The 26,543-nt window shown below is 38.4% G+C and overlaps 1 protein-coding gene across 2 annotated transcripts in view; it reads right to left on the bottom strand.

Annotated features, from left to right (window-relative positions):
- Positions 1-26,543, bottom strand: part of dgkb (diacylglycerol kinase, beta) — a 56,356-nt gene that overhangs the window by 25,384 nt on the left and 4,429 nt on the right. For both annotated transcript variants that reach the window (XM_077576315.1, XM_077576316.1), the window contains exons 3-19: positions 24,093-24,169; positions 23,174-23,194; positions 22,896-23,043; positions 21,827-21,964; positions 20,611-20,660; positions 19,020-19,094; positions 18,832-18,951; positions 18,302-18,419; positions 16,109-16,197; positions 15,047-15,163; positions 13,767-13,865; positions 12,942-13,043; positions 10,386-10,459; positions 8,567-8,641; positions 5,641-5,726; positions 4,109-4,198; positions 3,860-4,020 (exon numbers count right to left, since the gene is read on the bottom strand). In XM_077576315.1, coding sequence (XP_077432441.1) covers positions 3,860-4,020; positions 4,109-4,198; positions 5,641-5,726; positions 8,567-8,641; positions 10,386-10,459; positions 12,942-13,043; positions 13,767-13,865; positions 15,047-15,163; positions 16,109-16,197; positions 18,302-18,419; positions 18,832-18,951; positions 19,020-19,094; positions 20,611-20,660; positions 21,827-21,964; positions 22,896-23,043; positions 23,174-23,194; positions 24,093-24,169 — 1,640 coding nt within the window. The remainder of the gene's footprint in view (positions 1-3,859; positions 4,021-4,108; positions 4,199-5,640; positions 5,727-8,566; positions 8,642-10,385; positions 10,460-12,941; positions 13,044-13,766; positions 13,866-15,046; positions 15,164-16,108; positions 16,198-18,301; positions 18,420-18,831; positions 18,952-19,019; positions 19,095-20,610; positions 20,661-21,826; positions 21,965-22,895; positions 23,044-23,173; positions 23,195-24,092; positions 24,170-26,543) is intronic.

The following is a 26,543-nucleotide window of genomic DNA, read 5'->3' as shown; positions in this document are numbered from 1 at the left end:
ACAAAAAATTAGGTTGCTTATTGGATTATTAATTTAACCCCTTATCATCCAACTCGAAAAGTTGGTCCATTTTTTACCCATTTTGGGGTATTTTTGCCCCAATCGTTTTTAGAGAGTGCTTTTCCACACATTTCCCTAACAAAATGAAAAAATACAACTAAAGCTAACATGAACACTGCTGACACCAGTTTTTGCTGTGACACTAAATATTTGCTTACTATTTACTATTCAACCCGTGTTTTTCGTGTTTAATGTGAATAATAGAAGATGGAGTGGAGCTGGAGCGGCGAAGCTTAAAGTAATCAAGTGAGGACGCTGACATTTCCTTTAATTCACACTTCTAAGTGTCGGGCTACAAAATGCTGGCAAGGCCTTAGAAAAAAAAGAGGCTGAACTCAGCAAACTTGTCTGGCTCAATAACAAATTTGAGGAATACGGAAAGCGAGTGAGCGCAAACTTTTTTTGGGGGGCTTGTTCCTCACCCCCGCCCCCCTCCTTTCCTCCATCACCTCCTCCGCCTACTCCCATCCAACAATGTGTTTTGATCCACCCCCTTTTTGAGTGGCACTACTGAAACACAAGGAGGACCCCCTGCTAGTGCACAAACTTAGCAGAAGCCAAAAAGAGGAAGACAAAAAAAAAAAAAATCAATGGCGCCTCTTTTTCTTCTTCTTGATGTCTCCTCAAAAAGACCAAAAGAAGTGTTTTGGCTGATTCCCTGCAGACGCAGCAGACGGAGAGGTGAGATGATGGATGTTATCTGAGAGAACTTGATCCTCTTACAAACAGGACAAGAGCAGCGAGCCGGGAGGGAGTTAGTTAGTTGGTTAGTTGTCTCCCCTTTGGGTTGAGGCGTTGACAAGCAACACCAAAAGCTTCACCGCGGCGACTTAAGGAGGTCAAGCTGCTCGGCCAAACTCACGTGGATGCTGCCGTCCTTTGCGGTGGTAAACCTTCAAACCGCAAGGACTTTATACCGGAACGATGAGTTTTAGGAGCACCATTATGTTTTAACGACTTGAACAAGTGTCTAAATTCAATTTGGTTTCGGGGTTCTTGACTGTATCTGGGCTGTAGGAATGACTGTGACTCTCCTTGCCCACGCGAGAAGGCATTACACAGTACCTTAACTTGCTTGATTTGCTTCCAATTTAATTTCATATTTGAACCTCGCTTGTAACCCAAATTTTGGCCTGCGACATAAATTAACTCATTCACTGCCATAAACTCTTTATTTTTTAAAGATTGTTAAAAATTAGGGGCGACAGGCGATTAACATTTTTTATTGTAATTAATCACATGACTTCACTAGTTAACTCAGGATTAATCACAAATTTTATATGTTCTAAATGTACAATAAAAAATATATAGGTTTTCATACTCTTGTTGACAAAAGTGGAAAAAATTAATAGAAATAGTTGAAAATATTTTTGGACGTTTATAGCCGTCAATGGCAGTGAATGAATTAAAAAAAACAAAAAACATTACAACAAATTTGTGGCGTCAAGCATATAAAATATGTAATCATAATTATTTTTATTTATTTATTATTTTTTCTGAGAGAGTAATCATAATTAATCGCATAACTTTGTTTTCATACTCTTGGTAACAAAAGTGGTTTAACAAAAAATGTTAAACTAATAGAAATAGTTCAAATTAATTTTTGACGTCTATAGCCGTCAATGGCAGTGAATGAGTTAAAAAAAAAAAAAAAAAAGCAATCTTAAGTTGAAGCACCTGCTGCAAGGCCCTCAAATAATTACCAATGTAAAAAGCTGGCAGGCGGGACATGTGTAATGTCCTCTCATAGCTCAAAGTTTAGTCCAATTAGGAGCAGGCCCAGCGCTTTCATGTGCCTTTCATGTGGGGAGAGTAATGTCCGCCGACAGGAACGCGGCGCGGTCATTAGGCCGACTGACTGCATTATGCTAGCGAAGCGCACGCCCTGATTAGTTCTGTCTCTCAGCCCTGATTGAAATCATCGCATGTCACGTTGAATATTCGAAGGGAAAAAATGGTTAATTCTTTTAATCTATATATAAAGAGGTCCTTTTTTTTGCATAGAAAAAATGGGAGGTTTTGTACATACTGTACATATATATACAGTATTAGTTTTAGTGTACACATTACATATACACACATATATATATATATATACATTAGGGGTGTCAGGCGATTAAAATATTTAATCGTAATTAATCTCGTGACTTCAATAGTTAACTCATGATTAATGGCAGATTTTGCATCAGTTCTAATTCAAAAATGTCCTTCAACTTCTCATAGCTCAACTTTTCTACAAAGTGATGAAGCTACATGGTTAGCACTTGCGACTGCTGATCTTTTTATTTGGCCCGCGTGTCATTATAGAAACAATCTACTTTCCATCAGCATAATCTCTGAGGTAATTATTAGCTTGACTTGTCGGGTAATCTTTACTGTAGTCTGCTGCACCCCCCCCCCCCCCCCCCACCCACCAAAAAAAAAAGTAAAATGTGTCAGAAAATATATAACACTCAAATCTATTGAGAGCTCAAAGTCTTCTTAATCCCCCACAAACAACTTCATTTGTCATCATCACGCTTGTTGGCTGATGCTGCGCAATTTATAATGACTTATAGAAGCCAAAGCTTGTGAAGGCGCAAATAATTCACATTATTTATTTTTTAGCATTACGTACACAATACAGATAGACGTTGGTTGGACAAAATCTCCAAGATAAGAAATACTAAGCTTCAAAATTTAACAGTGCCCACCTGTCTAAGGATGGGCTCAAATTTGATTGCAATCGGACAAAAGCTTGGGAAGTGTTTGTGACCTGTCAGGCCCCTAAAATGGCTGATTTATGAACACTTTTTTTTGTCTGGCTAGCGACACCTGCAAATGTCAATGACTAGATTTCCTCCCTGACATTAATCCATAATGACTGACATCAGTGCCATTATGTAAATAGAGTATTTATGTTTTGGAGAGGAACCATCTTAATAGTTTATCAACTGTAGGGGTTTGGGGACAAGTTTGATGACATGGACGGCAATACATGCAGGCTGAATTCTGATTGGACGACAAAATTAAAAGCCCACATTTACGTACTGGTAACAGTGCAGCTAAGATAAATGCTGCAAAAATAAAGAGAATGAATTAATACAGTGGAATCTTGACCTGTTTTAGGGCTAGATGGCGCCGATATTGGGCATTTTGATGAATATTGGTATTGGCTTTTTTTCAAAAATCTGACAGCCGATAAAAGGTCAAGCTGAAACCATCTTAATCTCAGAAAATTATTTATTTAAATTTTCTGTTAACTTTTTAAGAGATGCTGCTAACTCTGGGAAGCGTCTGAACTTTACGTTTTTGTTTGGCATTAAGAGAAAGCTGAAGATTTCAGGTTTTTTTTTGTATTTTGGAAAAAGCAGAGCTATGGTGTTTAATTCTTAATTTAAGTTTCCATTTAACTTTTTAAGAGGTACTGATAACCTTGGGAGCTCCCTTTTTGTATGTTGTCTAAGATTAAAAAAAAAATTAAAAAAATTCTACATTTTGAAAAGTCTTAATTTTTTTTTAATAAGCATTTACGCTTTAAGACATTACGACAAAGTCAAGATTGGCCTTTTTTTTTTTTTTTTTTTTACTAAAAATGAGTATCGGCTTCAAATATCGGTTACTAATAATCGGCATCAGTATTGGTCTAGCTCTAACCTGAGTAAATTGAGCAAGGAGAACAAATCAATAGTGTAAGTTAAAGTGAATTTGTATTGGTGGCACTTTTATTAGAATTGAGTTTGAGCTGTCAGTGCTTCTGACAATGTTGAGGCCCGCACGGTCACCAATAAACAAAATAACAGTCGTGTCTGCGACTCACCACTCCGATAGAGAAGTAGTTGTTTACGATGCTGTACGGCACCGGGTCACCCCGCTCGTCCTTGTCGGTGGCCGTGACGTCAATTTTCCAGCGGTCCAGCAACACCTCGCTGCTGTTCTCGATGTCACGCAGGATCTTGAGCAGGCTCTCCCCCTCGTAGCCTCCGGGACGTGAAAGAAGAAGGGTCAAGGGTCACTGTGCGATTTCAGCTTTGACTTGGGATGTTTGTTGTGGTTCTCTTTCCAGTACCTCCTCCCCAGCGCAGACATCTGGCCAGGTCATTTCCTGTGCCGAGCGGAAGTACACACACGGGCGGGTTCCGGTCCAAGTTGGCCTTGTCTAGAAAATAAGAAATAAAGTTACAACGCCGGCAACCAATCAGAGTAAAGTGAAAGAAAGGACAGAAAAAAACAAACAATTTAGAGTACTCCTAGGGTGCTAGTTAACGTAAACAACATGGAGGTCTATTTCCAGAGCCACGTTTTGTCCAACAGCCGTTCCCCTCTTATTACCCGGCTCTTGTTTTGATTGATAAAAAATTGAGGCAATTTTTTTTTTTTTGTGCGCTGGCCGTACAAGACAAGACGTAGACGTGGCCAAATAAAGACAAGCGGGCGATTTTCTTGTCTTGTCTTCTTTCCATCTTTTCCTTCCAATAGTCCAAATGATGACTAATATGTTGTTTCATCATCCCATTTTACCACCCCTGAACACGCACGCTCGCATGTAATGAAAGTGTTTACATACACACCATCAAGAGTGTTCCTGCTTCTAGTCAATAACAATGATGTGTGCCTTCAACATTGATGAGCCCCACCCCCCCACCCCACCATTTTTTTTATTTTATTTTTTTTAAATGGAGTGCTTAAGCTTGTTTATGTTGTCAAGTATGGAGGACCAAAACTGCCCAAATTTAAAATAAATAAATAAATGACTTAAAGTGAAAATAAAAACTAATATAAAAACATAATTAAAAAATGTAATACAAATGAGTTAATTGATGTATACATATTTTGTTGTTTTTATTTCCATTTATATTAGTTTATTTTTTTATCAAAATTTTTAATTATATTTTAGAGATAAAAACAGATATAAAAAATATATATTTTTAACACTAAATCCCCCAAAATAAATATAAATTGATATATAGACTGCCTTTCATTGGTCGAGTGAGAGGCTCGACGAAGAAGGAAGTCTCGCCGGCTTGCATGTAGACCTCCAGCAAAATGGACGACTATCTTGTCCACTGTCACCTCGACTTGTTGTCGAGCAACTCGCAAGTCTTGGCGGCAGTGGACAAGATAGTCGTCCATTGCTGGAGCTCTCTAATGCAAGCCGCCGAGACTTCCTTGTTCTCGAGCCGCTTACTCGACCAATGAAAGGTAGTTTGCAACGGCGGAGTCCAACTCAAGACACGCTTAGGACCGCCCCCTCATTTGAATAACATTTCGATGTATGGACCAAAACTGCCAAATTAAAAATAAATAAATGACTAACTAACTAAATAAATAAATAAACGACTAAATATTTTTTTATTTAATTTAATGTGTTAATTTATGTATACATATATATATTTTGTTGTTTTTATTTTCATTTATATTTGTTTATTTTTTTTAATAAAATTTTCTAATTATATTTTTTATATCCGTGTTTATTTTCACTTTTAGTAATTTATTTATTTTGAATTTTGGATGTTTTGGTCCTCCATAGTCAAGAGGAGTGTAAAATAAAGTGTAAAAACAGCCTATTAAATCAGTGGAAGCGGTGAATAGGTGCCGTACCAATAAAGTCCAGGATCCAGCCCACCGTGCCGTCCCCTCCGCACGCCAGCACCCGAAAATCTGGGACATCTCGGAAGAAATTCAACCTGCAAGGAATGGGCAGAGCTTGGACAGTGACAAAGTGTTATAGTTGTTGTACAGTAATAGAGTATCTTGAATAACCTCCACCAAGGCCATACAGTGAACCGCGGCTATATCGGGTATTGATTCTAATTTCCTCAATCGATTCGATTTTGATTCACTTCAATTCAATCCGATATCAATATGGAACATCAATTCTTCTTAAATGTCAAGGACATGATAAAAAACTACACAAATATTAAGTACCAAAGTAAATTTTGCGGAGGCAGAAACTGGTCAAACGATTTAGTTCATTAATGAAAACAATACGTGTTATAATCAGTTAAGTGTTACACAGACATTGACATAAGCAAGGATGAGAATATTTTCATAATTCTAATTTAATAATTGTAACTATAACCCTAACATATTCTGAATTGTCTTATTGTGCAATAAGTCAAGTCTTACATCATAAACTTAAGGAAATACTTTTAAATTTATGTGACCAGTAAATTTTAAGAAAACAGTAAGATACAAAAAAAAACAAAAAAACTAAAAAATATATATATTTTTAAGAATTTATGGGAATAAAATAAACATTTAAATAATCAATTCATGGTTTTATGAATCAATAAAGGAAAATCGATTCGATATTGATTATTCCAGCCCTACATATCGCGATTTTTCAAAATTTCCTTTGATTCAAAAAAAAAAAAAACTGTGACCAGAGGAGCTGGTTGAAGTGGCTGGGGAGAGGGAAGTCTGGGCTTCCCTGCTAAAGCTGCTGCCCCTGCGACCCGACCCCGGATAAGCAGTAGATGATGGATGGATGGATGGTGACCGGATGGATGAAATAAGACACAAATCAAAAGTCATATGTGGAAGTTGATTTTGCAAAAAATAAAATAAAATTATTTTTTTCAAAAGGACCAATAAATATATTCTATTTACAAATTTATTTCATGGTTCAGGTTTTAACACAAAAAAATCTTGACAAAAAACTATAATGTCTTATTTTGCGGAGCCAGTCAATGATGTCATTGATCGATCAGGTAACTTAAGACATTACAGCCAATCACTGATTTTGCATAAAATGGCAAATTTCGGCCAAGCAGTTCAAATCAAGTGTAAAGTCTGCAAATAAAGTAAATGAATTGCAGACTAATTACAGACCGTTATAGTCATTTCAAAGCAGATTCACAGTCAGTGACACATCTTATTTGGCCATGTATCAGAACCCTTGACGAGTCCTCACCACGCCGCTGCGCCCCTTCTAATAATAATAATAAAATTGCCGATCACTCATCTGCTGCCTGGTGCAGACCTAATCGGATCACAAGGGCCAATGTTCAGTTGGACGTCTTCCGTTCCTTCACAATAACAAAGCCCTAACTGAATGAAGGCCCGCATGGCGGCTAAATGACTCGCTCAATTACACCCGGGCCGGGACGGGCAAACCGCATTAAGGAGGCAAACAGACGGCCGCGCACATGAAAGGCAACTTTGGGTCCATTTAAAGAGCAAGAAGCAAACACTTCATTTGCGCTTATCGCGTTAGCCGGGGAGCTAATTGACAGCAGCAGGGTGTGCGCGCGGCCTGCAGTGTCCACTCGGCTAATGCGCCAGAGAAAATATTAACCAGGATGCGGCGGTGCGAGGTCACTGGGAAAATTCTGGGAAAGGATTTTGGATGACAAAGACGACCAAGCGGCATTCCTTTTGCATGCGGCGTGTGCCGCTCCGCTTTCATTCCTGATAAAGGGCGCTGAGGCTCGGCTAATCGAAGCCAAACAACGTAGCGGCACGACAGCGACGCCAACGGCAGATGCCGAAGGCCAAGAGGCGAAACTGGAAATCAAACATTCATGGCCTTAATCACAGACAGCCGCCGTCTGGAAACGTCATACTGGCCACTCGGCGAGCTGCTCATCTGGATGCGGGATCACATGTCGTCTCAAAGACACGCGTACGCGCTGAAGGCCCCTCACGCATGCGATGCTGGTTATTATGCACGAACAATGCAGAATATCACTGCATTTGTAAACAAAAAATAATAAGCAGACGAGATTTTGACTATGCCTTTCCTACAATGCTTTCCTGCCCAGCCTTATCCAATTTTAGAAGTAAAATGTACCTGACGACAACTTGTCATAAGAAATGTTCTTCTATCATTAAAAATCTGGACTTTTTAACTCATTTGCTCCCAAAAACGTATAAATACGTTCTATTTTAAAGTGTAATTATATATATATATTTTTTACTTTTTTTACATTTTTTACGCTAGAGCATTCAGAAGGCTTTAATGCAACCTCTCAACTGCAGAGAACGGGTGAAGCGATAGTAGTAATTACAAAACTGGCCAGCAGGTGGCAGCATAGTATAAGAGATCAACCAGGGCCATGTTGCAAACAAGCTCATTTACTCACAGTTCTCAGTAGGTTTGTGAATAATGATGAAACTTAGCTATATTCTAATGCTAATTGCTGCAAAACAGAAACAGATAGAAATAAACTTTTTTCCCTGAAGAGACTTTAATGTTTCTTTTGGTGGGTTCCACGTTTTTTTGTATAGCAATATAACCAAATATTGTGTGGACCATGCAAAATCTGTCAAAATCCAGTAGAACAGCCGAGAGCGAAGTGGGTTGCTTCAGTGAAAATGGCTGGGAGTGAATGAGTTAATTTGGGCTGCATAATGTTTTTCTTTGATTTAAGGCCAAGTGCAGTAACTAAATTTGCACTGGAATGACCGGTATGGTATATGACCTTTCATTTTATGAGTTTCCAATCAAACGAGACAGACAAAAATGCGTAGGTTGTTTTTCCTTGGCGGAGGTCGAGAATGACTATTTGGCTGCAGTACTTACCCGGGCATGGGTCCATTCTTAGCCAGGTTGTACACCTGTCTCGGGTTTAGGAGGTACTGGAACTTCCTGTAGATCCTGTAGAAGTGTCACATGACCAAATAAGGCAACAAAGTCCAACTGAACATTCTTTAGTTACTGTAGAAATGTTACATAACTAAATAAGGCAACATCACACTAAAATGTAACATGGTTAAATGAGGCATCAGCATCACACTGAACTTCCTGTAGATAGTTTTGAAATGTCACGTGACCAAATAAGGAAACGTAACTCTGAACCCGTTGTGGATCCTGCATAAGTGTCGTATGACCAAATAAGGCTACAGTGTCACAATAAACTTCCTGCACATCCTAAAGAAGAGTCACATGACCAAATATGGCACCGATGGCACATTGCAGCCATGACTTGCATTCGTCATGATGGGCCCTTAAGGCAAGTCGTTCCCCGCAAGTGCGACGCGGCGAGACGGACTGGCCGGCGGCGGGGCGGGACATACCCTGAGACCCCTTTAAGGAGAAGCCATTAGAAAGACTAATTCATTTTAATTCCAATTTCATTATGTCAACTGGCTGAAGTCATATTTTGATCTCATAATTTAAACAAATGGGGGGCCGGCGTAATAAGGAGCGAGTGATGATGTTTCAGTAATAACCCAATTAGCCCGGAGTTACAGCGAGGGCCCGGGTGGCGAGGAGGGGGTCGCAAGCATTGGAAGGGGTAAAAGCGAGCCAAAAGATGACACCTTTTGCTTTCGACACTTGTTATCAGAGCCAGATGATGCGGGATTGTGGGGCGGACGCCTTTAAATTGCATTGTTCTTATTATCCTTGGGTCGATTAGCTTACATTTTGGATGGCTTTCCCACACTCTAAAAAGAGTCAATTTGACCCAACTTTGAGTCAAGAAATGGGTCTTTTAGTGTAAAACAACTCAAAAACATTGGTTAGATCCTTTACTTGGGTCAAAAAATTGGGTCATTTTGTATGAAACAACCCAGAAAGTTGGGCCAAACTGATCCATAAAGTGGATTGGTCCTTTTTTTTTTTTTATCCGTAATTGGGTTACTTTTGACCCAACTGTTTTTTAGAGTGCACACTCAAAAACTCACTGTTTACACTAGAAATTTCTGTTTTTGAAAATTCATCCCATTAAGCCAGTTTAACTGAAAAACAGACTCACAAAAAAGTCTGCCTGATGAGAAACAGGAAGTAAGTCATATTGGTTCGAATAAGCCATTTTAATGTCATTTTTGGCTAATTCCGGGGTCCTTAAAAGACTAAAAGGATTCACCCTAGAGATTTTTGTTCCATTACTACCAGCCAGGTTTATCTACTAGACAGATGGCCAGCAACATTTGATCTGTCGTCATTGCAAGTAAGTGGGTGAAGAAAATTTGATGACTCACCATAAAACAAAGAAGTGTATTAAGTTAGCCCAACAAATCTGAAACAGTTTAACTTATCAACATGAAATTTGGTAGAGATATAATTATGAGCAGACCCACAAAAAAAGTCTATGAGGCCATGCCCGAAAAGGCACATGAAGTCATCCATCTTGGTTTATAGCTGCCATTTTAGGTTCATTTAGAAGATTTTATCTTAAAAGACGGATAGATTTGAACCATAAATACTTAACACCCCAATCCATCTTCAGTGAAGCACTAACAAATTGCACTATTTGTGGCATTATTTAGAGCAAATTAATTCAGATTGATCTCTGAAATGTTTGACATGTAAAAAAAAAAAACTATAGCAGCAAAAACAACTGAGGTCTTCTGAGGCTATACAGAGGAGTTTTTGTAGAAATAAAGTGTGTGCTCACCTCTCTCCCTGTTTGCCGCCGCTCTTCGGATTGACAAACACCAGCAGCGGATGAGTGCCCTCTATTGTCGTGATCTGAACGGGAGATGTCAAAACAAAGCGTCGGTGTTTGGAGACTGCAGGATGCTTTGCGGGAATTCGCTTTCAAGATGTATCCCCTCAAACAGTTTGAGCACGCACATGCAGCGCGGCTTCATTGCACCCGCTGAAAACTCGACACAGCTCTCGGGTTCCTGGTATAGTAGCCTTCATATCTCGTTAAAAAAACAAAAACAGATGTTTAATTTTATTTTATTTTTTAGATATTAAAATATGAACACCAAATATGAACGCCAAAATTTGCTACTATACTATACAGCATTGTTGTGGCATGTCGCAGAAATTTCCTAATTCCACACTAAAAACAACAAGGTCACAATTGAGGCTTATTCAATTGACAGCAAACGTTGGGTCAAATGAATAACCCACAAACCAACCCAAGGTCAAATGAATACCCCAAAAATGGGGTCAATTTTTGGGTTATTCATTTCATTTGACCCAGCATTTGGGGTTAAATACTTGAAAAAAATTGGGTCAGTTCATCTTTGACCCAATTCAATGGGGTTATTCAACTAACCCAAAAAGTTGGATCAAATGACTAACCCATAAAACAATCCCAAAATTAGTTTGATTTGTGGGTTATCAATTTAATGTGACCCAACTTTTTGGGTCAACTAACCCAAAAAGTTGGGTCAAATGACTAACCCATAAAACAATCCCAAAATTAGTTTGATTTGTGGGTTATCAATTTAATGTGACCCAACTTTTTGGGTTAGTTGAATAACACAATTGAATTGGGTCAAAAATGAACTGACCCATTGACCCATTAACTGACCAATTGAATCGGGTCAAAAATGAACCGACCCAACTTTTGGAGGTTTTTAACTATAAGAATTGGGTCACATTAAATAATTGTCACATATTTGCCACAAATGAATAACCCACAAAACAACCCAACAATGAGTTTGATTTGTGAGTTATTCATTTGATTTGACCCAAAATTACTAAAAAGTCGGGTGGTCCATTTTTGACCCAATGTGGGTTATTTTTGACCCAACAGTTTTTAGGGTGCATGAAGCTAACCCAGGGATCAATCTGATTTTGATTTACAGTATTTCCATTTGTTCAAAATCTCACTTTTAATCTTCTTTCCATTCGCAAATGCCGGCATTGGGTCTAACTCCCGAACACCCGCGACTAGCTAGATTTGACTGTACTTTCAATACTCGTTAGTCAGCGCGTGTTAATTGGCAGCCGCTTGGTCTTCTGTGACGCGGGGGAATCACTTCCCAGGCTCAGAGAGCGCCGCCGGCCCAAGCTCGCAAAACGCCAACCCAAACAAGCTCTAATCCGCCGGCCCTTGTTTGAACGGGGCCCTTGCCGCCGCCAGGACTCCCCCCCCCACCTCTCAGCCCGACCCCCCCGCTCCTTCTTGACACAGATGAAGCGCTTAACTCTCCCTTGTCTGCTATCCCAGCAGGCCGAGGGGGGAATTAACGAGCTCCCCGTCCAGCCCCGGAGTGATCCATTACTTCCTGTAATTATAAATAATAATCTTGATTATTACGCTGGTTAGCCGGCGAGGGGCAGAGACGGATGTGGCCCGGGATGCGATTCATCATCGCCGTTGCGAGACGAGCAGTCGCCACGGACGCCGTAATGGCTGACAGATATCACAAGAGAGGACCGTGGACAGGACAAGCCGGGATAAGGAAACTGCTCGCTGCTTATGTGCGCCTCAGAAGTCAACAAATTGTGTACATTTCATGTTTCACCTTCCAGGGCATAGCTGATGTTGCTACATATTAGTAGCAATAGAGCTTTTGTTGTGTTTTAGTTCACAGAGCGCCATCATAATAGCGTGAGAGATGATCGTAAGGCAACAACATGGGGACCAACTACGAGGATTTATATAAAATAAGTTATGGTCAATTTGTGCGTATAACTGATAATAATAATCACATGCAGGGACAATTATGTCATTATATGATGAGGAGATAAGAAAATGATTTGGTTTCACAGTTATAATCACAACCTCTGAGGACAACCGTCACTGCGACGGCTGTTTGGCGACCACTTTGACTAAATATGAAGTAGATCACACAAACTTTGACAAACTTTTAAACATGTTTTTAGAGCATAACAATTAAACTAATGAATAATTAACAATCTTCTTCCTGAAAAGTAAACACTTATTACTGGTATTTATTATAAAATATTTATTTTAATTTTATAGTATATAATATTTTACTTTATTTCCTAAGGAGACACTAGTGTGAAATATTTATTACTTTATTGTTGAGGTTGTGTTTTTAGTTTTATTATTCTTTTTTTTTTATCATTGAATATTTGTGTAAAAAAAAAGAAAGAAAAGGAAGCACTTTTATGTACCTATTTTTTACCCAATGTGAAAAAAGAGCTTAAAACCAAGGTAGTGTATGAAGTGTCATTTATGCCGTACAATAACAGCCCTAAACTCTCGTATTGGCTCTCATCAATGTAAATACGTGTACATTACCTGCAGGCCTTGACCGTCCACCGTGACCGAGTTGGCTCTCTGCACCTTTGCGCGGCTCGACTGGCTGCAACGCGAGTCCTTCCTCAGCGTTGACTGCCTTTCCTGCCAGTGAACAATGCCACATATCCAGAAAAAAACTGTACACACTGAAATGTGAAATTGGAAAAACTCCGATCAATACAATGACGTTTGGATTATTTAATTTGATCACAAATCATCTTTCCCCATTGAAATGAATGGAACTGCCAAAGGAAATTTGTATTTTTTTTTTTAATAAGGAAAAAAATATATTTATATTAAATACACAGAAATAAAATGTAGCAAATTAAAGGGGTGGATCATGACAATTACATGCGCATTGTGCTGCTTATTCTCGTGTGTGCAGCAAATTTGATGATGTAACACAATAGAAGAATGTCGCAAATGTGCTGCAACAATATTAAGGTAGTCATTTTCCCCCCAGAGGATAAAGAATATATGCTTCTGAGTATTGTTGCATGCTCGATCTGCAAGCGTCACTGCCCCCTTTTGTGTTCGAGTATGCCATTTAAAGGTTTAAAAAAAAAAAAGTCAGTTTTTTTTAAAAAAAAATTTTTTATTTTTTTTTTTCATGTTAACAATTAAGAGATGTTTGTGTCTTTTTCTAGCCATTGTGCTTCTTACATATAACTTGAACGAATGAGCCATCAATTGGAAGGGGCATCACTTTGTGACAATTGATCCCTCTGATGAGCTGTTAGTTAGCAAATCGCAAACAGGAAGTGACAAACACAAACGAACGGCAACGGAAAAAAAAGCCTTTTTCTAGTAAATGGAGGGTCTCACCAGGACAACGGGAAAGATGGAGCTGGGGGGCAGGATGTGATCCTTTAGAGGTCCACAGTCGCACTCGGGCTTCACGTGGGAGGCACACTTGTTATGGAGCTGCGAGATTTCATACGTAGCGTTAGTACTAGCGGGAGTATTCCACGTCAAAACAAACAAACTTATTAGTGGTTTGGAAATGATCGAATCAATCGCATTTGATGTACAGAATACGTAAAGTTAAATGACTTGAATTGTGATCAATTGTTACCGTTCAACCAAAGTCCTGCAGGTGCTGATTTATAGTGTCAACTTGTTAAAACAAATCAAGGTGATTGCAATTTTGTCATCTGTGGATGTTTGGCCATAGCATAAGCTTGGAAGACTTTTATTTATTTTTTATTTTTGCACATTAAACGACGGCGCTCAATCCTTTTTGCAGAAATTGGACCATGGCAATAAGTGGGATTTTTATTTATTTTTTAAACTTACGGTTGTTCATTCATGTCCTGGCTACATTTCAGATTTCTATAGTTTATTATTATTATTATTATTATTATGTACTTATTTATTTTCAGTGTACAGGCAAGTCTGACTTTTTTTTTTTATTGTAGTACCACATTATGCCATAACATGCCAGGCAGCAATGCATACAACTGGACGAGATGTAGCTTAATTAAAAGAAGAGGCAGAGAAGGTCCCCAAAAGCTTCAGTAGTAGTCGTCGTCATTCCCATAGAACAGAGAGAACATATCCCTATTGTTCGACATTTATTAAAGTAGCAGTTTTTTTGAAGGTTTAAAATGACCATAACGTGTACGGTATGTTAATTTCCATTAGCCTGTCAATGGAGTTTTGCATGTTAGCATTCAGCTAGCAGACTTTCGTTAGATGAAATTTCATCGTTTGGATGTTTACATTTGTTTAATTCTCTTTGGTTTTAAGTATCATTTTTATAGTAAACTTCCACTAGGATTGACAAATAACCAGCTTGTCTATGTTGTCGTTGTTGTTGTTAACTTTTGGATTGCCCCTTCAGGGCTCACTTAAAAAGGCTTTAGGCCTCTGGATTGAATGTGCAGTTCTAAATTTAAATATATGCATTAAACTCCCAGTCTAGTTATTACCGCATTGTAGCCGTACGCCATTTTGTGCTTGTTTGCATATTGTCACCCTAACACAGCCATTTAACACGTTGTCTTGTGTGAGTGTAAATTGGCAAAAGAGGTGTAAATAAATAAATAAATAAATAACTCTTGACAACAACGAGGTGGCCTCTTGTGGCGTGTCCTCTTCCTCACCGTGATTTGACACCACACGCAATGGAGCCCAGTTAGGCCCTGGTAACACTTAATGGTTTTGTGGCACTTGTCACACTTGGTGGGGCAGTTCCCTTCCACCCAGAAGTGATGCATGACCTGCACAGGGAGTGACATAGTGAGGGGGTGGGGGGAAACACAGCTGGCAAAAGTACAGACCTCACACCCTGGAATTAAAGGTGAAGTCAACCTTCCGCATTTTTTGACAATAATATGTTAGATGCGACGTCACTAGTCTAAACATGACATTCTGATTAATATTACAATTGTGGAATAGGAGTTAAGCAGCAAAAGCCAGCTGTGTCTCAGCTCCAGAAAACAGGTGAGCTGTGATTGGTCGTTGCCTGAGCCCTGAGCAACTGTGATGTCATCTTTAGACGACGGCAAGTGGCAAAATGGCCGCCCCCTGAGATGGATAAAAACGGCTGGATTTTGTTGCTTAACTCATATTTCACTAACGCAATATTAACCAGAATACCATATTTAGACAAGTGGGGCTGCATAGAACATATTATAGTCCCAAAAAAATGTTTGGGGGGGGGGGGGTACTTACCCTAGCACAAGTATAGATTGCTTAATAGTTTGTAAATTATTTTTTTTAATCTGATTTAGATCATTAGTAACAAAAAATCTATAAAAAAATAAAAAGTTATTGAAAAATAAAAATAAAAATAATTAAAAAATGGGTAAATAAAAAAATAAAAAAAATAAGTAAATATATATTTTTTAAAAATTATGACTATTTTTCAAACTCATTCAGCCCTACTAGCTCCTGCTTAAAACTCAAACTCGTAAGTTGTGGCAAAGTTAATGCTACATCAAAACCAGTTCAATAAAAGTAATGTTGATTTATGCTTCATTACTTTCCAACAATGGGAAAAAAAAGCACCGAAAAGAAAAACAATTACGAGCAAAACAAAAAGGTTTGTGGATGAGTCGCTCGCTGCTGCTAATTAGCAATGCTAAGCATGCAATAAGAGCGCAGCGGGGCCCTCGGAGAGCGCCGGCGCGCCGACGAGTGCGCCGCACTCCAATTGGACGCACCTCGGTGTTTTTCTTGGACTTGACGTAGGTTTTGATGCAGGAGGGCGGCGCGCGGGCCACGCAGCGCTCGTGGACTGTATACTTGCAAACTGGAGAGACCACACGACGACAACACCATTGGCGGAAAAGAAGAGGTTTTTGTTAGGAGTGTGCGCGGCGTGCACCGGCGGTGAATGCGTAAACAAAGTGAGCTGTGTCAACCTGCGAGGCGACCACTGGAGATGTCTTCTTTTTCTTGATTTATTTACTTAAAGCTCACATCCATGCACATCAGTTGTATTTATAAAGAGAATTTGTTGCAAAAGATGTCATGGGTTATGTTGGTTAAAATACGACTTTCAGGCATCAGGACATTATGAAGTGACTGTTCACAACTTTTTCTACATTATTAGGTGCAATGAATCAGTAATGTTCACTGGCTAAATGTATTAATTATGATCATTACAATTTTAATAAATAATAAATAAGCAGTGTTTCTTTATTACTTAAAAGTGAATATATGCAGTCAGAAATTGGCGATGATTAAAAAACAAAACAAAAGTGACCATATGCAAAAGAGTCTTAATGAGCTGTATAATTGATCTTAATTGTATAATAGCCGTCACTTGAGACTTACAGTATTTATTAATTATTTAGTTTTATTTAATTTAACTACGTATCAGGCAATTAGGTCAGTGATTGTTTTGTTTTTTTAGAATTGAATATGTGCCAATATTTTGCCTGTTGTTTTTTTTACTTAAAAGTAAGCACCTGTCAATTATGTCAGTAGTTTTAGTTTTTTTTTGTTTTTAATAATTTTTATTTATTCATTTATTAACATTTGAATAAAAAGTGAATATCTAACCAAGTCCCAGCCTTTGAACTTGATTTGGTTTTCTTTTTGTTTAGTCTTCAAAAGTACATGTCTGATCATTTAGGTCACTGTTTTTTTTTGTGTGTGTGTGTGTGGGGGGGGGGGTTTACATTACTTGAAATGCATGTCTATCAATGAAATAATTAACTTGAAAATTGATTATGTTTTTCTAATCATTCAAAAGTGAATATTTAGGTCAGCGATATTGATTTTTTTTTTTCACATTGTATTTAAAAGTATACCAATAAAATCGCTGAATTTTAAGAGTGATTTATTGGCTTTTTAAAAACAGGGATGTGATTTGACCAAAGTGAAATTATCTGAAAATTTAGCCCGGGGTCTGGGGGCCGCTGGCACCCAGCTAGGTCCAGGGCAGTGCCCTGGTGGGGGGACAAGGGGGGAGAAGCCCCCCGGAGCTCATGGGTTTTCCGTGTTTTTAAGTACTTTCAATGCACTCACATGACAAAGAAATAGACAAAACAACAGCATAAATTTTCAATGTATATTGAACTATCCCATATAAAATGGCAGTTTTAGTCAACTCAAAATCAGTCACATTCAAAAACATTGGACTGCCTTTGCTTTTAAAAACTATGACTGAGAATATCATCATATCTAACTAATGTGATTACTAAGTTAACACATAAATAATGTTGAAGAGTTCAAACTTCATGAACAAATAATTGTATCATGACCAAATGAAAAGTAACTCATATTAGAGCATACCACAAATGTCTTTGTTATAGCAGAAGATGTTATCTGTCGGAGTCATGTGCATACACAATGAAATACAAAAAAAAATTAAAATAAATAAATAAAAAAAATCTGATTTTTTTTTTTTGGGGGGAGATAAAAAAAAGCGGAATTCCGCGAATTAGCGGAAAAATCACATCCCTGTAAAAAATATATTATTATTCAATATCTGCCACTAGAAACAGCCTCTGTTGCAATAATTACATTTTGCTGTTAACAGAGCGTATTCCAGCTTCTCCACCATATACAGCATCTTTTAAACGTATTCGTATCAGTGCCCTAAAAAAGTCATCCTATTTCTTTGTTTGTCTGTGGTGATGGTGCCCCATTGCAGGTGTGTATACAAAAACGCTGTTTTACATACCCTACGCTCATTATGTAGGTATGGAAATGAGGTGGTCGTTACCATACCGGCACGCCAGCACCAGTAAATAAAATAAATACAACAGCTCATTCAAAAATGGTCGACTGAAAAAATGTGACTTTATCACATTAGAGGTGACTGATTTTGGAAAATGTCAGCAAAACTTTGATCCCTTATTAATGGTGATTTGAATGCGTGTGAATTGTAGAGCGTCTCCACTCACATGAGCAGCAGAGTCCCTGCTTGCCGAGGCCGATGAGCATGTTGAGACAAAGGTTGCAGTAGGCCGGCTTGTTGAAGTGCTTCAGACGCCACACGTGCTGACCGTCGTCTTTCACATTCTACAAACACGACACACCATTAGCCAAAGTTTGTTCAAGTAGCTCCAGGGCGGACCTATCTGATAAGGGTTGAGTTTACGTTGGGTTTACTGCCATCGCAATGCAATTAAGTTCACCGTTGCAGAAAATTCACAGAGTAGATAAAGCAGTGTCAACTGTCACTTTTTTTGTTTATCCATTCTGTTCCATTAGATCCAAAAGGGACTTGTTGTATCATGTGTTTTAATTCTTTGGAAAAGTATCAACACATTTCAACACAAAACTACAGATTCTTGTCAAATGCCTCCACCTAGTGTACACTATTTGAACTGCACCCATGCTCAGTTTCTCTGACTGATTGCAAATAGTCCTTTTTTTGTGTATAGTATGAGCCAGTGTGAGTATTCACAGACAGACGCTTTTGTGTACTCACCGTCTCCAGACCCAAAAGAACCAAAAGTGGGATGGTGGTCATCCCCCCTTGGATCCACTCCTCCAGAGACACGGTACCGTCGCGGTCGTAGTCGATCTCATGCATCATTTCCTGGAGGATCTATTAGAAATATCGTAAATGAAGCTCTGTTTTAAATAGTATTTTTATTTTCTGGGTTTGGCTCTTACGGGTTTGAGTTCCGTCACGTCCCATTCCAGGTACTCGGCCACGTGCATCATCTGCGAGATGATGTGCTCCAGTTCCTGCACACACACACACACATTTTTTAAAGACAGTATTTAGCTGGCCTTGTAAACGGCTGCTGCTGTTAATGTGCTGATGGCGGACGCATAATAACAGGGTGGAAATGTCAGAGGAGGTGGTGTGAAGAGCTCAGTGGCTTAATAACAGTGTTTGTTGTTTTCTTTCCGGAGAGAAGCAGAGCAGCTGACATTATTACAAAGGTCATCACGGGGTCACTTGTGATGATGCTGCGGTGCTTCATAATATGGTGAGCGTCATTCAATATCAAACATACAATTGGTGAAAAGCATAAAGGGAATATTAATACAGCAAAACTTGAGATCTGTGATGTGTGTGTGTGTGTTTTATTTGGTGTTTTTGGCACTTTGATTCCCCCGCTCGAGATAATTATGGGATCCAGAGCTAATAACGGGATACTAATGATGGGATTTACAAGATTGTCCCCTCGAAGGCTCCAATTTCACCCCCGCAAGAATGTTGTCATACAAAATTGCCATGCTGGGTCTTCAAATTTCACTCATTCACAAATGTGTACCACTGAATTTCGGAAACATCCATTTAAGGCGAGGATGACTTTGCGAGAAACTCAAATACTGTTGAAAAACTCAAACGTGTATGCATAAATTGTTCCAAAAAAAACCAACTTGAATTATGACAAAAAAAAGAGAGGGATGAAGACAAGTACACGGATATCGTGTTTATTAGTTAATTAGGCAACGAACAGATCATTTCGGCATGATCACATCAAAATACCATCCTTAGCAGGAAGATGGCGGCAAAAACATGTCAGCCTCTTGTAAGGTGAGGCTCCAACCATGTAACAAAATTAATGATTACTGGACCGATGATTATAAAAAAAAATTTAAAAAGTATGTTCATGTGATACAACTGTTTTTTTTTTGCATATTAATGAAATATGTAGTGGATTTTTAAATTGAATGAATTATTAGTTCAGCACTAGCTTGAGCTAAATACTAAACAGTCCGTTAATGATCCCATCACAAATCTAATTGATTGACGTGGTGAAATACGTCCAAAAATCCTTTCATTTCTGTCCAAATTTTTTTTATTATTATTTACACTTTTAGTTATTTGCTAAATTGTAGGTGCAATTGAATGTGTGCATCACACAGAACAAGGTAGGCTACCAATATTGTATCTGTGTTGTTTTACTTTTGTATGTCAAATTGCCAGTGATAGCAAAAAATTGATCAAAAGGAATGTGCAGCAAAATTAGCCAACAAAGCAATTAGTCTTTTAAATGTAATGTCCCACATTGTATTTTTTTTAAAACACAAAAAGACAAGTTTCCTTCTCAAATTATCCCAGACAGATATTTTATATTTTAGACAACCAGATTCAGATAGTGAAATAACCATAATTCATCTCTCCATACATTGCTCCTTGGTAACATCAGTTAACTAGATTATATATATATATATATATATATATATATATAATATATTACCATTTACCAAGTCTGAAAATATATCAAAAAGTAAAAGAAATATTTACCGAGCTGTCCAAAGAGCCGTTTCCGTCTGTGTCATAGAGGCGAAACATAACTGAAGAGAAAGAGAAAAAGATGTTTTTACATAAGCTAACACTGCTGACATCATGAGGGACTCCGCATCAAGGAGTTATAATGGCCTCTTTCTTGCTGGGGCCACATCGGGAACAGAAAGTGATGTCTCATGTCGATGCTCCTACAACGAAGTCATTGTGAGGGAAAATGGATAAAATGTATAGTGAGAAAACAATTTCACAACTTCCTTAATCCCTATCATATTTTCACAAAGCTGCTACCATTGAAAAGCTTGTTTTGCACAGGAACAGACAACATGTAGCCTAATAATGGTAGATTTAAAAAAATAATAATAATAATCAAGTCGTAAGTAGAAGACGATAGTAATATTTAGTACTTAAATATTAATATTTTATGTTATTTTACGATGGAGATGAAGTGGTTGAGTAAAAAAAAAAAAACACGTAAATAAAATATTTAAAAAGAAAAAACAGGCAGCGGAACGCAGTAACTGCAGTTCTCAGACTGACCAGCAGAGAGCACCATCGACATGACTAAGCTACACACAACAGTGGCTTCAGCCGGAATCTTTATCGTTGAATTCAATTAAATACATTATTAAATTGGCAAAGTTGACTAATAATTTAGCAAAGAACAAAAAGTAAATACATATTCTGTTAATTGATCAATTTTACTTACACAAAATAAGATTTTCTAAATCCAATTTTTCTTGTAGAATTTAATCTGTACATAAATACTTTGAAAATAACAATAAGAAAAGTAATTGTATAGAGCTTTAAAAAAAAAAAAAGTTTTTTGTGTCTTTTATTTTTACTGCTTTTTTTAAAAAAAAAATGTTTTGGGTTGCTTATTTGTTTTATTTCTTATAAAATAATAAAAATTGTAAAACAGTTGCTGATATACTTTGATACTCAAATTGTTTGCAGATTTTCATGTATGTTCATAATAAAGTTTCACAAAAATTTTGAAGAAAAGAAAAAAAACCTGTGCAATCAAATTATTGTCTCATGGCCCAGGTGTAAACAAACCTTTATTACATGTCATTTGACAAAGACAGGCATTGAGAAAATGGATGAACAATATGTGACTTTTATTTTAGTCACTCACCTAACCCATTATTTGCCAACACTATCAAATAACCCACTGAACACTGATGTTCCACACGTGTAATATGTCAGCACTCACACTCCAGCTTGTCCTCAGGCCGTCCTCCTTCCAGCAGCGACAGGTAGCACACGATGTCTTTCAGCTGCACCGTGCTCGGCGGCCCGGGTAGGCCCATCGTCCTCAGTGGGGTGGAATTGCTTTTGATCAGCTTGAGGCCTGCGGCGAGGGAGGGGGCGACATAAAGTCAAACCTGCAACCGGGATGTCTCTCATGTTGGCGGGGAGGCCTGACATCAGTCATACAGAAACAGTGGCATCGATCAATAGCACAGCTGTGGATTTACAAAAGGCTTTAAAAAATAATAATAAAATGTTTATGACTCATCAACGTTATTGTATAATATCTATCTGATCTTGAAAACTGAGAGCTACTCTTTGGGGACTGATTCATTTGAAGGACCACTAGTTTGATACACAATTGCGAAATAACACATTTATGCAAATTCTTTTTGGTTTTAATCTCATCGCCGCTGTGCCTGCTAGCTTGTCGCCACAAGCTATCATTTGTCATGAGGCTACGTTACTGACCGATTTAAATTTGTTGGACAATTTCAGACAGTTTCTTACAAAATAACTCATTAGCTTCGTTAATTAAACAAGGGGTGTCTAAACTTTTTCTTCCGACAGGCACGTACAGAAAAATAATAGAAGTAGGAAATAGCCACTTTGACATATTTTATTTATTTAAAACACTAAATCAATACACAAGCGGAGGTAAAGATATGCAAAGCTACTATATATTTATTTTTATTTAGACAGTAGTTAAAAAAAAACTAGCAATTCAGTAAAGCAAACTGTCAAGGATTTGTCTGGATTTTAGGGTGGCCAATAAACAAGGAAGTAAGAGATGACAACAAACTTCTCTTTTCTTCTCTTGCGTTGCCACCTAGTGTAAAAAGCAAGTATTGCAGTAAAATGCAGGATCTGGAGTCCACAACAAGCTTAAACTTACTTAACCTTCTTTCCAGCAGTCAAACAAATGAAACAAACACTTTTCAAGTGAAACCGTTACGGAAAATCACTTAGTGGAGTATTTAGCATAGCTATAAATTGAACGCAAGTGATGGTATGTTAGTGTAAACTCCTACCAGAGACTTTGGGCTTGTCGGAGGACGAAGACGGGCTGGCATGGTCCTTGTTGCTAAAGGACATAAAGAGATGCTGGCAGAACTCCTGCGGCAGCTCGCTTTCCAGGAATGTCTGCATGAACACCTTGAAGCCCTCAAAGTCAATCTCCTGGTTGAGCACACATAACACAGAGGATGAAATATGCTCTTTGAAATGTGATCAATTCACATTTTTAGAGCTTGCAGGGTTCTATATCAATTAAGGCCTTGTCGGCGGGAAAGGAGGAAGTAACACTCACCTGGCTGAGGATTTCCTGTTTCTGTCAAAAAGAGAGAACATACAGAGCATTGGCACATGATTAGATAAAGTAACTGTGTCTACAAAGTAGTCAATGCCTCAAAAGTGCAACAAAGTCTTGGAAAAGTGTTTCAAAGAATCATTACTTATTAATTGTTTTTAATTATTTTGAATTAATTTGTATTTATTATTAAATAATTATATGTTATCTATAAAACTAATAAACTATGTTAACTCATTCACTGCCATTGACGGCTATAGACGTCAAAAATTCATTTGAACTATTTCTAGTAGTTTCACATTTGTTTCCATTTTTGGTAACAAGAGTATGAAAACCTAGATTTTTTTTATTGTACATTTAAAACAGATGTAAAATTTGTGATTAATCTTGAGTTAACTGGTGAAGTCATGTGATTAATTACAATTAAAAATGTTAATCGCCTGATGCCCCTGATTCAAAAATTAATTTGAACTATTTCTATTAGTTTCACATTTGTTTCCATTTTTGGTAACAAGAGTATGAAAACCTAGATTTTTTTTTTATTGTACATTTAAAACAGATGTAAAATTTGTGATTAATCTTGAGTTAACTGGTGAAGTCATGTGATTAATTACAATTAAAAATGTTAATCGCCTGATGCCCCTGATAAAAAAGAAAAGATTATTAAAAATTAGGGGCGTCAGACGATTACATTTTTTAATTGTAATTAATCGATTAATCACAAATTTTAGATATATTCTAAATGTACAATAAAAAAAAAATCTAGGTTTTCATACTCTTGTTAACAAAAGTGGAAAAAAACTAATAGAAATAGTTCAAAATAATTTTTTGACGTCTATGGCCGTCAATGGCAGTGAATGAGTTAAAAATAATACCCTGCAATACTGTGTTGGGATGATAGGGGACGAATTGCACAAACCTCTTCAGGATTGTATTTGGCCAGCACACCATCGCCGTGGAACTCTTGCAGCACATCTTTCAGCTTCTTGCTCGAGTCTGACGACAGATCAAAGACGCACAAAACTGAATCGGTGTGCGTGCTTGCGTGCTTGCGTGTGTCTAGCTTCAATTCAACATCCCATGTAAGATGTTCATTGCAATACGCCGGAGCACTTGTCATCATTCCTGAATGCCATGGCAACACAATCCATATCCATAATGGAGGAGCGTGTGCGTGCGTGCGTTTGTGTGTCACATTCTACGTATCTTATTAAAAACGATCGTGTTGCAGTGAAGCAGCACTTTGGGAGGCATTATTGTGTGTTATGAATGTGCACACTTGACAAGCATAGAATATTCTACAACCTACTGCAGTTGCTGAAACACAATGTCGGATTATTACTTTTTATTTATATATATATATTTTTTTTTTTCTGGAGAAAAAAATAGTCGGATTATTACTAAATGCAGCCCGCATGTTCATATTGCCACACAGACACACACATATTAGCATTTTAGCATCCGGCACAAAATTCAGCACGCATATAAATAAAATGTTCTGAACCTATGCTCTGAAAGGCACAGGTAGTTTCGCCAAATTGGTTTGAAGATGTTTTATTTTCAGGATTTAGTTTACGCCGCCGATATTTAGCATTTTTTGGGGTGATAACGTGGCTAGCCACCGAGTTGAAAATCGTTAGCATTCGACATAAGAGTGTCCGTTTATTGTGAAATCCAAATAGGCCTACGTGTAACATATATACGTGGGGAGGGCACATGCCTGAAAGCTACGTACGTAGGTCAGTCAAGCAAACAACCGAAGAAGTTATGGGACTATTTAGCCGGCATTAACAGAAATATTTGGTCGGCTAACGTCTCGCAATTGTCCAGCTAAAGCCGTGCTAGTGTAACAATCCGTAGTGTGGCACCGGGTTTTTGCGCACTTTTTTATTTTGGCCATCAATATATTTAATGCCATGGATGTGTATGCGCATTGTGACGAGCGGTAGCACTGAGAAGCCTACTGTTTTTTATTTCATATTAATAAAGTAAGCCTGTGGACTTCCAGTTCCTTTGTTGCGCTCCAGTTTTTGCTATCAAGCTGCACCATCCATGGCTGATTAGCCACCGCACGTTACACTAGCAATAAACAAAACTTGGACACCGGACCTGAGAGACAAACTAGCTTAGCGGCTAGCAAGGATGACCTGAGAGATTAACTATTTTAGCGCTAACTAGAACGAGGCTAGTAGCAGCAAAAATGGGTTTAAAATGGAACCAAAGAGAAGCGAAAACATCCTTTTGCTCTGCCATTGAGCAGGCTACATACAGCGCGGGATCCTCGAAGTTACAGTAAGTAATTTTCAACTAAAAAGGTTAACCTTTCCATGTGTTGAATCTTTTCGTTCCGCGTGTTCGTTTTCTTTCGGGTAGTGAGAATGTTGGTTATCCGAATGCAGGCTGGAGATCAATGAACAGTCACTTTCGAAGCTTTTATTTCTACAGAATATTCCGGGCACAAGTGAGTTCCCAGAAAATGGCAGCCTCTCACTAGTGCGAAGTTACAGCGGACTCACAACATTCTTATACTATCTTGAGGGGCGGTACCACAAAACCCCCAAGCCCCCAGGAACCCCCCCCCCCCCCTGGGTTCACCAGACATGAGATAAAACTTTTACAGACATCATTCAATACACATTGACTTCGACCACAGACAAATGGTCTATTGTTGTGAAAATAGGAGGCATCCCAGACAAACCGGCATGAGCAGAAATTGCGACATCATTCACAAAAACACATCCGCAGATAAAAGTTCTACTGAGGAAATAAATAAATTAAAAGAGCTATGACTAAATGTGGGCAGAAGACCCTCTTCAGTAGGCTACACTCTGCTACACTTGAATGAGATAAGTGAATATGGCTTGGTAAACATAAGTCATGATAAAGTGCTACACGTGTTTTTTTCAGCAAAACCCATTCGAGTTGATTTGGTCATTCGGTGGCTAATGTCAATACGAATAGCAAATGTGCAAATCCAAGCTCTACTACCTACGAAGTTTTATCGTTTGGAACGCTGCCCCCTCAACAGCTTTGACAGTAGGCTACTAGCAAAGTTTGTTTGGAAGGACACGTGGGCCGCACGAGGCTCCCTGCCAGGCAGCGCCTCCATATTTTCCACACTACGTCTTGCTGCGCGTCAACATTTTGGAGAGGGACGTAAACCGCGGGCACGGCGCGGTGAAAGCGGCATGATGGATCACTGGCGGCGCTCGCATTAAACGCTTCAGCGTCTCCATCCCGGCGCCAAAATCATCAGCATCGCAGCGCACGTCATTACAGGAGGAAATTGGAAAAAGAGAATACATGACAGGAGCGCCGTTCAGTTGAATTGTGCTGCGTTTGTTGCGGTTCGAAAGCTGGGAACGGCATA

The sequence above is a fragment of the Vanacampus margaritifer genome, chromosome 9 (assembly GCF_051991255.1).
Source record: "Vanacampus margaritifer isolate UIUO_Vmar chromosome 9, RoL_Vmar_1.0, whole genome shotgun sequence".
In the NCBI taxonomy this organism is placed as follows: Eukaryota; Metazoa; Chordata; class Actinopteri; order Syngnathiformes; family Syngnathidae; genus Vanacampus; species Vanacampus margaritifer.
Note: the sequence above shows the minus strand (reverse complement) of the source record. Positions and strands in the feature narration are given on the sequence as shown.